Source organism: Phasianus colchicus, chromosome 8 (assembly GCF_987193195.1).
Source record: "Phasianus colchicus chromosome 8, bPhaCol1.hap1.1, whole genome shotgun sequence".
Taxonomy (NCBI): domain Eukaryota; kingdom Metazoa; phylum Chordata; class Aves; order Galliformes; family Phasianidae; genus Phasianus; species Phasianus colchicus.
Genome location: NC_143443.1, coordinates 29,984,210 through 29,997,118, shown reverse-complemented (window position 1 = coordinate 29,997,118; position 12,909 = coordinate 29,984,210). Strand labels below are relative to the sequence as shown.

Sequence of the window (12,909 nt, the reverse complement as noted above, 5' to 3'; positions counted from 1 at the left end):
GACTAACTTCCGTGCTAGACCAGGTAAGTCTGTTTTACCTCTGGTTGCTTAGAGGGGATGCAGGAGCTGAGTGGCTCGCTTGGTCAACCACCTTATGATCTCTGCAGTTTGTTTCTCCAACCTCAGGCTTGCTGATGTGATTCACCTCCTTGTGTTAGTTCCTGAATTTGTTAAGGGTGCTCAGAGTGAATGAGTTTATTAGCTGTAAGGGAAGATCCACAGACCTTCTGATGTGAGACCTGTGATGTGACCGAGAGGCACATGAGTCTGGTAATGGACAACAGTAGGGAGGGAGAAAGGTTTCCCAACCTGTCTGGATTAGCAGAACAGATAGAAGGTCACCAGATTCCTTGAGTTGATTAAGGAAATGGGGGTAGGAAGGTAGACAAACTCTTCTCAGTGAGCAGGAAGAGGAGTGGACAGGCCAGTCTGTGTAGGTTGGCTGATACAGTCAGTGAGCAGGCACTGGGGTCAGATGTAACACCTGGCAGTTACACAGCGTTAATGAGGATGCATGAGCCAGAGAGACCCAGTTGGACTTCAGTTCTCAGGGGCAGTTGGCAGAATGTCTGTTTGTTAGAAAAGAAACATCTTTTCACTTGTACACTGAGCGAGTTTAGTTCGGGCATAATTGTGAAACAGTAATTATAAAATCCCGCGATGCCAGATTTTTACAGTCACTTTTACAGTGAACTGCTCTCTAAAAACAAAAAGAAATTTTTTTCTCAAGCTGTGAACATATTTTTATGCTTCCATAGCAAAAGTTTCTTGCCAATTTATCAAGCCCTGGGGAAAAAACAGAGACAGGCCTATAACTAGGCTATGTGCTGGGATTGTAACACAGTTAAAAAATGACATGATTTTATGTAGTTTCTTAGATTGATAAATTCAGAATGCTCTTACAGTGTCAAGAAAAGGGCTCCTGGAAGAATCACAGACTCATAGAATTGCTCAGGTTGAAAAAGACCTTAAAGATCATCACAAGTCCATCCACAGCCTAACCAAATTACCCTAACTCTAACAACCCTCTGCTAAATGATGTCCCTGAGCACCATGTTTGTGCAATTCATGTTCTGTAGTGCTGGAGGTGTGTTTTCTGTAATCTATGTAAGTAATGAAATGATCAAGTCAAGCAATAACATCAGGGATGTATTGTTGCGATGAAATTTAAATTAAAAAAAAACAAAAACAAAACAAACCCAACTCATTATCTGCAACTCCCCCCAACTGCATGCATTTATAATTTTACAGTATGCTCTTTCAAGGTATTACAGGGCTATTGGACAGTGAGTTATGGGTGCAGCTGGGAGAGTCTGCAACGGCTCACATTCACCTCGGGTTGGAGGAGCTGGCAGGAAACCCTGCGAGGCTCGGCGGGGCTGCAGAGCTCCCACGTTGGTTGGACAGGCTGACTTAAACATGCTGTATGCAGTCCCAGCACCTGTTTCTTCCTGCCTCGCTGAGAAGCAGTATATTTCTTCATATCTCTCTAAAATATGAGTATTCGTAGGGTTGGGGTTTTATTGGTGAATATTTCGTTTAATAGCTTTTGGGGGGGTTTTTTTGCAAGGATATTCAGATTACTTCATGTGAAATACGCAGATGTGCTCTTTTGTAATTGCAGTTACAGTGTGTCTACAATGTTACAGAAGTGACTGCTGAGTTTTTAGATGAAAAAAAGATTAATCCGTATTGCTAGTGATTTATATTTCTAATTTTCAAATGTAACTTTTCATAGTCAGAACTTTTCTTTTAAGCAGCTGTTGTGTAAGGGAGAACTTATTGCACAGAAAGTCATTCAGCGCAATGAAAGATTTTGCTTTTTTAACCTTTCAGAAGCTCACTCAGTTGAGCAGTCAGGCCGTATTATTCTATATCTTGTCTAACATGAGGAAACAGTCCCAAAAGAAAGATATCCCAAATTAACGCCACACTTTGTTAAATAGAGACATTCTTGGTTTTCACCAAGCTAATTTGATCCAGTTCAGTTAACTCATTTTTTTTTTCTCGGATCACAAAAGGCAGCCATGAATGAAGCAAGTTCATCATGTGTTTGACACATCAGTGTGAAACTAAAATGCAGACCGTGAGGGAGAGTTCCTGCCTTTTGCTTTTTAGACAATACCTGATGAATGCAGCCCCTCATTCAAAACTATTCTCCAGCAAACTCCAGGCAGAGTGCTTCAGATCGCTGTTACAAACAGGTACAATGGGAGTTAGCCAGACCTTGAGTCTTCAGACGCCTTTTTATTTCTGTTCATGTAATCCAATCTTCCTCTAATGTCCTCGGTCTAGCAGAGGGTTCTCTGGACTTCCGTATATAAGCAAAAGACTATTTTTGAAACAAAATAAAAGGACATCATAAATAATAATAGTAAAGCACCAGTTTGTATGTTATGTCTCTTCCGTTTTTACGCCATGAAATGGATGGCTTGTAATTTCAGGTATCAAAGAGTGATGGACACAAGACACATGCTTTTTACTTCAAGCCAACTTTAAAATTAAAAAAAAAAAAAAAGTGTACAATTTGTGCTTTCCAGATTATTCTTTCAACCATAGATTGCAGTATTTTTTTACTAATTTCTTTTTATTCATGTATCAGCTTATTGACTATAGAATTAATCATTAGTTCTAGGCCGATGAGATTCTCTAGCCTGAAAAATAGGAAAGAAATGAACTTCTGAATGCCTGTCATAGCATTCGTAGGAGCTTGTTACTAGTTTGGTGCAACCAGGCACAGAGCTCTGTTTTCTTGAAGCTCTGTCAACAGAGATTGTCTTTGACAGCCAATACATGCAACTTGAGTAAATGGTAGGTTTTGTGATGTGAAAGAATGATACCTACTGTGGTGCTACCAAGGAAGTATTATTGGTGAATCATATCCAAATTCTGATCACATTTTCTCTAAGACTTAATTTTCTCTCAAAACTTATTAGCAAGTACATGAGACATGGCAGCAATGTTTTTTGAGGAGACTTGCAAATAATTACATCAACTTCCGTGGACAGTGTCTGTTTCTTGGGTCTGACACTTTGACAATGGCTGCTTTTATCAATATCTACTGCCATTTTTGCAGTTGAGGAAGAAAATTATCTCCGCACAACAGAATCATGAAATAGCTTTGCTTTTCAAATATGTGGGATAATCACTAAGTTTATAAAATAATAGCTTATTAACTCAATTGTAAGCATAAAGCAAATGTTGTTAATACAAGGTAACTTTTTAGTTCTAACTGAACCTGGTGACCTCAGTGGAATTTCTCAAAGGACCTTTTTCCTTTGGCAGCTTCCATGAAAGTTGGCAATGAATGTTAGCCTTTTTGTTGTTGTGTTTTTATTTTAACTACCTCATCCCAGAATCTATTCCCAGAATAATTCATATGAAGTATTTCTTTTATACTTAGAAGTATAAAATACATCTAGAAATAATCAAATTGCTGGAGAAGCCCAATCTGTAATATCTTTACACTGCTTACTCTGATTTTATGACAGAAGGATATCAAAAAATGTGGATGGAGAATATATGAAAGTTCCCACTGATTTCAAATATTGTACTAGTTATTCAAAGTTTGACAAGTCAGGAAAATAAATCATGATAAATACCTTGTGCACCTAGTACCCTCAGTTCAGTAGTAATTTCTAGTAGAAGTTTTGGTCAAATATGTGTGCACAGTTGATGTTTGTTTGTTTTTCCTCCACAGTTTTAACATGAATCCTTCTGGCACTGAGGACCTCAGGAAAACAATGGTGAGTTGTGAAGTGTTATGGAAAGCTATCAGCAAATACCAACTAACCGGTGCCCAATACAATATGAGCTAGTATTCTTTTTTAACTTCTTATAAGGAAATGCTTGTTGCTTGTTTGTTTTGTCTCTGGAGGTGTTCAAGGCCAGGTTGGATGGGGCCCTAGTCTAGTTTTAGGTATAGAGGTTGGCAGACCTGCCTGTGGCATGGTGGTTGGAATGTAATGATCCTGGAAGTCCCTTCCAACCCAAGCCATTCTATGATTCTGTGATTTTGTCTTGCCTTCTATTCATATGTCCAGAAAATCTAATTGGAAAATAAGAAAACTGAAATAAACTTGGAAATAAAGAAGAGTTCTATACTCAATGTGAAAAATATTTGGATAACCTCTAGTATTACAATGTAGAAAACAAAGGGAAAATTAGATCTATATAGGGAGAGCAACAAGAAACACTGAGGTATAGCAGATAGCTCTAGGGGAATGCAGTCAGGTGAGAGCCCTGCACTAGGCAGCTGCCCATTAGCCATCATCACAGGTGTTTTCTATTGCCAGGCTCTGAGACTGGAGGAGCATTTTTAGATGGCCAATCCAAATGGAAGTAACGAGCTGATACATGGCAGGATTCATCATAAAAATAATAAATGAGCAGCCTTGCAGAAAACACTTAAAATAGAAATAAATACTAAAAGTTATTATTCAAAATACTCTTTTACTGTAAGAGTACCTAAAAGTGTGTACTAGGAAGAAAAGACAAAATGAGCTCCACAGATGGACTGTGCAGCATCTTTGTTTGGAAGAAAATGTGGTCTTACTCAAATTTATTCTGTGAGTAGATCAAATCTTTAAAAGTGGGTTTGTTTTCAATCTTTACAATATATAGAAAACAAGTTTCACAGGAAAATATGACTTTGTACTGTTTGCTTTTGCTGGTTTATGTAAATGCCTTTTAATAATATTTGATGTTATTATAAACACCCAAGTTTTTTTAATGCAAGTAACTGGTGGGAGATGTCAGCGTGTATGAATGCTGCCTTTGATCAGATAGTAAACTGAATTCTACCAGGCGGTTACTTAATCTCTGACAAAACACAACATCAAAAAATTGATTTAACTTTGCAGCTATTGTCTGTAAAGTAACCGTAATTACAGTTTCTGTGTGCTTGCAAATGTGCTACTGGAAATGGTGTAATTTATTGCTGGTAAAAGCGCCGTTATAATTCTTTTAAGAAATAATATGTGAATTGTTTTACTTAAAGGATTTAAAGGTGATAAAAGAAATCCTTGATGATTTTTCTTTTGGAATAGCAGCTATTCTAAATGTCAGCTGCAGGATTATGAGGTGGTGCTCATTTAATATAAAATACAAATTAGGAGAAGAAAATATATTGCAACCATAGTTTCGAATGAAACCATTTGGATTTTCTTTTTTAAATATTCCAGTTTGCTTTCTGAGGTGTTTGAAGTAATTTATGATTAGGTTTTGCAATAATAGGCCTCACCAATTCATTGCATTTCTTCCTTGCGCATCGCATTGAGTAATTATGTTTGTGTGTCTCCTACTCTGGTGCCAACACCTGTCTCTGACAGCACTGCTTAAATGGGAGCAGTAGCCAGTTGAAAGGGCAGCACGAGCTCTTTAAGGCCTAATTAAGAACTGAAAGGAGGATGAAGTAAGTAGGACAAAAGATATGAAAGGAGTTTAGATTATATTCCCAGAGTAGAATTCCTCATTAGAACAATATGGAGATGATCAGAGATTGCCAGGGCATCGCTTTGTCTGACTCCTCTTCCTCCATCTCCTCTGGTTGTCAGTCTGTGCCCCAATAACATCTTACAGCTGAGGCAATACTTCTTTCCAAACTCACTATTTGCAACGTGTTCTTTAATACTTTACCATAAGATTCATGTATTATATTACATTTTTAGTATCTGTTTCAGGAAGGATATAGGCATTTAAGTACCCTTTACTCAAACTGGACATTTAAAATCCTCCTTCCTTTAGCAGTATCTATTTCTAAATACAAAAAGCATTGTAGAATTTTCTTGTGTGTTTAATTTGATAAGTTATTCACACAGAAGATCTGTAGAGAGCGTATGTGTGGCAAAACATCTTTAAAGCATATGTATTATACATGATTTTCCAGTAAACTTTATATAATGATTAAAAACATCATTGCATATTCTTTCCTCTTCCTTTGCCAAATCAGAAAATTAAGCAAACTCTGTATTTTGTACATTGAAGTCTTAATTTATTTTCCAGTGTGTAAAAAAACCCCTAAATCCCTAATTCTTTGAAGATAAAATTTAGCTTCCTTCTTATGGAAGAGAATGTGCTAAAAATAGGATGACCACAAAGTAAAGTTATTCTCTCTTCTCTACTTGTTGGAAATCAATTAGTAACCAATTTATGGATTTCATCAAGGTAGGCATTTTTACAAAATGGGACTTATTGATCGCGTAAAATGCTGTAACTTGATAATAGAAGTTCAAAATACTAAATACACGTACATGAATGTGCTACAAAACATCTCAAATGCAGTGAGAAATCCTTAAAAGCACCTAATTTGAAGAGCTGCTATTAAAATCTAATTGAGGGAGAGTGACTGATTCATCTGTGGTACTTCAGCCCGTTTGCAGTGCTCTGTCTTTTCTTACAAGGCTTTACTGAAAACTCTGGGCACCTGCATGTGTTAATGATTTGACATGCCAACGTGTCAGTGTGGAGCTGTATGGGAAGAAACTATCTTTTTCTAAATTATAAATTGCCAAATATTTCATTATCTGGTTCGTGAAGACCTCAGCTGTATCTTCTTGACATAGAATAGGACATTATAGTGTTTTGGTTTGCATGCTGACCTTTCTTACAGGGACCAATTTTCCCATCTTTGGTGATAACTGCATCCAGAGTCATCAGAAATCGATAGCAAAACACTGCTGTTTCCTCTGCTGCTTAGGTCTGTGCCCTTCCTGCTTTGAAGGCAGCAACACAGCAATGTGTTCTAGCAGTACACATTTCTGCCTTAAGTACTCTGGTCTTCTTAACTTCACCTGAAATGTAAAATTGGAAGTTGTAATGTATATTTCAGAGGCCAAGGCCTGGCAAGCTGCTGGCGACTAAAAATAGAATATGAAAGACAGATGAGGGCTGATGTCATTTAAAGCTAAGTAAATGTTTTGCTATAATATTCTCTAAAGATGAGAACTCAGGAAAGTTACGGTAGGACTGGAATTCTCAGGGCTCTTTTTCTGTTGTGATTAATGTTACCTTATAGTGGGTTTCCCAAAAGGACTCGCTAACAGTTTGTTGGGGTTACTGCTCAGATGTTCACAAAATGTGTGCACATCTTTCTGAGAACAGCGTGTTTTTTTTTTCTGATGTGTTAGTGTGGGAAACATTTCAAATTGGGCAACGTATCGCCAGCTGTTTGCTCCAGGAGGGATATTGGAGGGAAAAGCTCTAGAGTGAAAAGAGGATGAATATAAAATAAGAAAAATGTCCTATGTCAGAGGTGTACATGAGAAATATACGAAAAGCAACCTGTCAACCTGTTCAGTTCAGAAAACTATTTAATGAAATCTGATGGTTTTTGTTTTGTTTTCTTTAAACCTGCCTGTAGGATGGAAATCCTTTTGATGCCACTGCAGGATACCGGAACCTCACCTATGAAGAGGTTTTACAGGAGCTGCTGAAACATAAAGAGCAGCTTAAGAAGAAGGACAGCCATATTCGTGAACTTGAGGATTACATTGATAATCTTCTTGTACGAGTGATGGAAGAAACACCCAGTATTCTCAGAGTGCCATATGAACCTTCTCGAAAAGCTGGCAAATTCTCCAAAAGCTAAGATGGAGACACTTGGTGGTACTTCCTGCTGAATACGGTAGTGGAAGGAAATAACATTTCAACATTTTGACTTCTTTTCATTCCTTTTTGTTCTAAAAAAAATTCCAGACATTGGAAGGATGGGACTGCGGCATAGTTTTTTGTGTTGTTATTTGATTTTTTTGTTTGTTTTTAACTCCAGACACTAGCAGGTACTGCCAAAATGGTACTTCATTGGGTTAGCTGAATAAGTTTGTTTATTTTTCCTTTTTGAAAACAACTTTCGCTGCAGCATATTTACTGTAGAGTAAATAACACACATGAATGCAGTGTCTGTGTCCACACTGTCCATGCAGCGTCAGCTGGGATCCCCTGTGCTGTTTTGAATGTTTTCTTGACTGATAATTAATATTATGCAAATATGTCAATTCTGGTATTATGGCATGCCATTAAGGCCACTGTTTTCAAGCCAGTGTCGAATCTAAATGTGGCTTTTTGCAATGGAATACAGTTTGTTTTACACATTGTAGAGGAAAACAGTGATGCACAATCTTTGCAGAGTAAATGCTGTACTGTATGCAGTATGCTTTTGTATGGCAATGTGAAAAATACCATGCCATTTCACTAATGGCACATGTGGGAATGAATTTACACTTAAATGCAGATATTTTGTGTACAATGATTGAACTTTGGTGGCAAGCTCATTACATGGGATTATTTTGCAGATCTTTTTGTATGAAGTTATTGCATGCTTTTTTTATACGTTAAAAGTACTTTGAACAGTGTTAATCAAGTCAGAAGTAGGATAGGAGAAAAGTTGGAACAAGGTAAGAATACTTTGTTCAGCCAAGGTCTGCTACAGTAAAATGAACAGAACTGAATTAAAAAGACATGGTAATTCTGAAAATATAGAACTGACTCAATTTAAGGTTGAGTTTAACATGATATATATCTCCTAGGTTTTTTTTAAACTTATGAAAACAAAATATAAGCCTTTAGAAATAGGCTGTGTTGCTGAAACATGTCTAGGTTAACAGATTTAATTTAATTTTATTTTTTTAAAAAGGTCTGTATTCTTTATAAGTACTTTGAAAGTCAGTTCTCATTGAGGCAAATGAAAGAATGTTGTAAATGTCTTCCTGATCATTTAATAATTGTAAGATGGCAGATGAAAAGGATACCTGTTATTCAATAAAATGGCTACGGTGATGAAATTATTAAGGTAAAATACTGTAGGAGAAGAATCCTTACAATATTAACATAGGTAGATTTTAATTTCTTCATAAGAGCCTCAGTTGGATTGTCTATTGCTGTGAAACAGTAAGAAAGTATTAAAAAAAAAAAGGTACAGAGAATATTTGAGATTTGGATTTTAAAAGAATGACTGTCTTTTCCACCTCTTCTTTTCTTTCTACACCTGATCTGTTTTCTTACATAACAACAGTAATAGCTGTTGTTGAGAAAGAAAAAAGCTTAAAATTCCTTTTCTTTCGTGCTGCAAAAAATCTGTATTTTTGTTTTTAAAGCTACAAAGATTAGTATTATCTTAAATAACTATTATCTGGAAGAGATGAAATGGATCTTCTGTCTGAATACTTTTGACAATGTTAGTTTTATATGACAGCAAAGGAATATGCTTCTTAGACAAAAAATAATTTGGAACAATCAATCCCACATTTCATTTTCTTACTTTTTTTTCTTTATTCTTTTCTCCTTCTTTTCACGCTCATTCTTTTTTATTTCCTCCCATTTTTAGGAGCTATCTCCCAACACCCTAGTGTTAAAATTCATGCAGTTTGAGCATTCTCAGCCCTGTGTTGGGATCCACCAGTGTAGGTCATTTTGCCTGGATGAAGCCTCAACAATTCCAGCAAGCCCTTTAGTCATTTGAGACAAAGGCCCACTTCATCAAGTGATTTTTCTATTGACAACCAAAAGATTTATCCAGTTCTGTACCTTGTAAACCACGTGAATGTCTTTTTGACCCACTTAAGGTCTGTATGACTGTAAATTTGCTGTAATATATTCAAAGTGCCAAAGGTTATATACAAAGTTATGGTACATTTACTGTTGGAAGTTAGGTTTTGCACTCATTTTAATTTCCTAATTACACCAAGATGTATTTCAGATACTCAGTATTTCCATGCAAGTTCTTGAACATTTTTCAATGTTTGGCTAAGGCAAGTGGTTTTCTCATATTGTTAATGGGGAAGAGTTGTGCAATTGTTTTGAATTCAGCAGTCATTTTCAAACTAACTGGTACACATGAGACAATGTGTAGTATCCATAATGATTAAACCATACACACCAGTGGGGTTTAACAAGTAAATACACTCCAATGACTTTTCACTTGCAAGCCAACTTATAATTATTAAAATGAAACTCTACTATATTTAGCACCTCTGAAATCACTCCTTTTAGAATGTAAATGTAGAATATCAAACTGCATAATTGACTAAAAGCAGATCATTTGACATATTTGCATACCAAGAATGATAAGCAGATTAAAGGTAGCGAAAAGATCAATTTTTGTGCATTAGTGAAGAAATTTAGTGAAGCTTTGAATGCGCTATCTCGTCTTTATCTGATCTGTGAGTGAATAAATGCACCTTTTGTTTCCAGCAGTATATCAAGAAAGAGAGGAGAACGACAAATGCAATTTAGGAAAAGGTAAAGTTACCAGAAGAGACAGGAATTTCAACTCTGAATTTTTATATGGAGTTCTTATGGCTAAAGATACAAGCTCTTCTGGGGCAATTTTGGAAAAATTGCACACCTGTCATTTTCTGTTTAAAATGAAAATTTTAACATTTTTCTATATTTTTGAGACTGTTTTTGAAATGCACCTTCATCCCACCTGTATTTGATGGAGCATGCAGCTTTCAAATGAAAACACTTCATACAGAGTGATTTATATGCTGAAAACAAAGTCAGTCCTGTTTCTCCAGTAGGACGAAATTATAAATTCTCTGACAGATCATTTAAAAATTATAATAACTCGCCACTTACAATTAGTCTTTCTTGCCCTGTGAAATGTAGGGATGAGAATTTGGGGCACAATATTTTGGTCTCTTCTGTCAAAAATAAGAATGAAAGTTCATCCATGCCACCCTGTACTTGGAAATTCTCCTTTGAAACATCTCTGCTCATAGCAGTGTACTTTCCTTACTTCAGAGAACAAATATCAAGGCTGTATTTTAGTTTTGTAAGTAACATTTACTTTCTACCGTTCTAGAAAGATGTTTAATATTTATATACGTTACCTCGTGCTGCTGTATTTTATGTTTAGCTTGGTTTTCCACCTACTAATGAATGTAGCATTCTCCCTAGATTATACATAGCTACATTTATTGCTGTTGGCTCTGTATCAAGAACTATTTGTAACTTTCCAGCTGTGAAAATGTTGCCTTGCATTTAGAAAGGCTTTATGATGTGGGGACCTAATGAAACTCAGGCTCATTAGGTACTAGTCTGCATTTCTTTCTCTAGAGGATGCCCTTTCTTAGATGCATCTAAAAACAACTGTTGTCTTAATATGTTTACTGCTGCACTGGAGGCTTATTTACACTTCCAGCTTTAAAGAAAAAATATTGTCCTATATTAAGTATGTAAAGTATGCTTTTTTGCTGTTTATGTATCCATTACTGTTGCTGATATGATAGAGGTGTTAGCTCTGTGATTTTAAAATGGTGATATGTGAAGCATGTTGCCTAACTTCCTCTCTTTGAAGTCCGTGATGAAGGATAATAGTGCTGCTGCATTCATGATGCTAGATGTAAGGGTCTGTCAGCACTTTCAGTTTGAGACACTATTTTCAGGAATTTATAACTTCTAAATCTGCATACAGGCACTGGAAGTATTTAATATGCAATAGGTAGCACTTTAATCTGTTTATGAAGGGTTTTGAGATTTGTTTCTGTTGGAAGAAGTCACAATCTCCTATAGCATAGAGAGCATTTACTTTGCCTTTCACAATTTGTTCATCAGCCACTGTATATTACCAGTGATAGAGCCATTCCTATTCATCTTAGAAGCTTCCAGGTGTCTCGTATTATGATACGCTGTAAAAAGCTGAAGATCCAGGTTATATAGGAAGTCTGTAAAAGATTTGAACATTACTTCTACCTTAGGGGTTAATTTTGTCTTGTGCAATCAATGGTACTTTGTCTACATTTAATAATGGTACAGAATCACAACTATATGCACATGTGAGAACTATAAACCTAGGATGCATGAAAAAACTTTATTTTTGTTTCATTATTGCAACTTCAGCTCTTTAATTTGATTACAATGTTATCTCAGTATTTTAATTTCTGTCCATTAAAACAATATTGCATGTCTAACACTAATAAAGCACCACAATGCACTACCACAGTACTGTTTGAATTGCGATCTTAATCTGCGTTTGCAAAAAATGTAACTTCTAAGTTCCACTTCTGTATGTGTTTGTGAGAACCATGCTTTTGAGAGTCTCAACCTTCGAGAATGCTGTTTCCTTAAGGGCAATTCTAAATACAGGGCAGCCAACAAAGGAAGCCTCTAATCTCTTCAGTAGTTGTTAGGATAGCAGATGCTCGGGAGGAGAATTTTAGGTGTAATTCAGTGAGTCCCTTGAGGAGGCTTGAATTTTGGTTGGATGCAGTTCCTTTCCTTGCTCTGCCATCATGGCAGAGTCCTTTGTCATATTGCTATGGGCTTGACAAGAGGCTTAGAATGGGTTCTTCCCTTTCAGGTATCATGAAACAGGATGGTTGTTGAAAATGAGAGTCAAATTTTGAGATGTATGTGTACTTACACGTGCTTGGTTCTGCAGATCTCCATCACCTATGTTACCCTATGTCTTTCTGTCTGCAGCTTTCTTAATGGGTGAGTGGACAAGGAATGAGGATGGAGGAGGAAGGGAGGTTTCTGAAAGCATCATGCTGTGTACTGAAAGCCAGTTTCCATCTGTAATTCGCAGATGGTGACTTCATTCTCAGGTCCATTGCCCATTTGAAAATGGATCCAGTGCAATTTCTGTGCCTCAGAAGCATGATGTTGCTTAGTTGATACCAACTGTACTTCTATTGATGGTGTAAGATCCCAGCTTGATTAGGCAGCTTCCCACTTTCCCAGCATGGACTTGGTTTTCAAGTTTTCACTATTGAACATTTCTAATCCGTGATAACAGTTTTTAAAGGGTATTTTAAATACAGACTAGCAGTTAAAAAGCAATTGAAATACTTAGACGTAAACAAAGAGGGACCATTAAAAACGATTTGTCTCTCTTCAGATATATACATATTAAACTTATTTAGTTAATTCTTTATGAAAATGTACAGATGAAAAGTCAGGATTTCATTT

The 12,909-nt window shown here is 36.3% G+C and overlaps 1 protein-coding gene across 1 annotated transcript in view; it reads left to right on the top strand.

Annotated features, from left to right (window-relative positions):
* RAB11FIP2 (RAB11 family interacting protein 2) overlaps positions 1–12,029 on the top strand; it is a 32,896-nt gene extending 20,867 nt beyond the window's left edge. The window contains exons 4-5 of the mRNA XM_031597408.2: positions 3,701–3,746; positions 7,361–12,029. Of these exons, the coding sequence (XP_031453268.2) occupies positions 3,701–3,746; positions 7,361–7,588 (274 nt within the window). The 3' untranslated portion in view covers positions 7,589–12,029. The remainder of the gene's footprint in view (positions 1–3,700; positions 3,747–7,360) is intronic.
* The last annotated feature ends 880 nt before the right edge of the window (positions 12,030–12,909 follow it).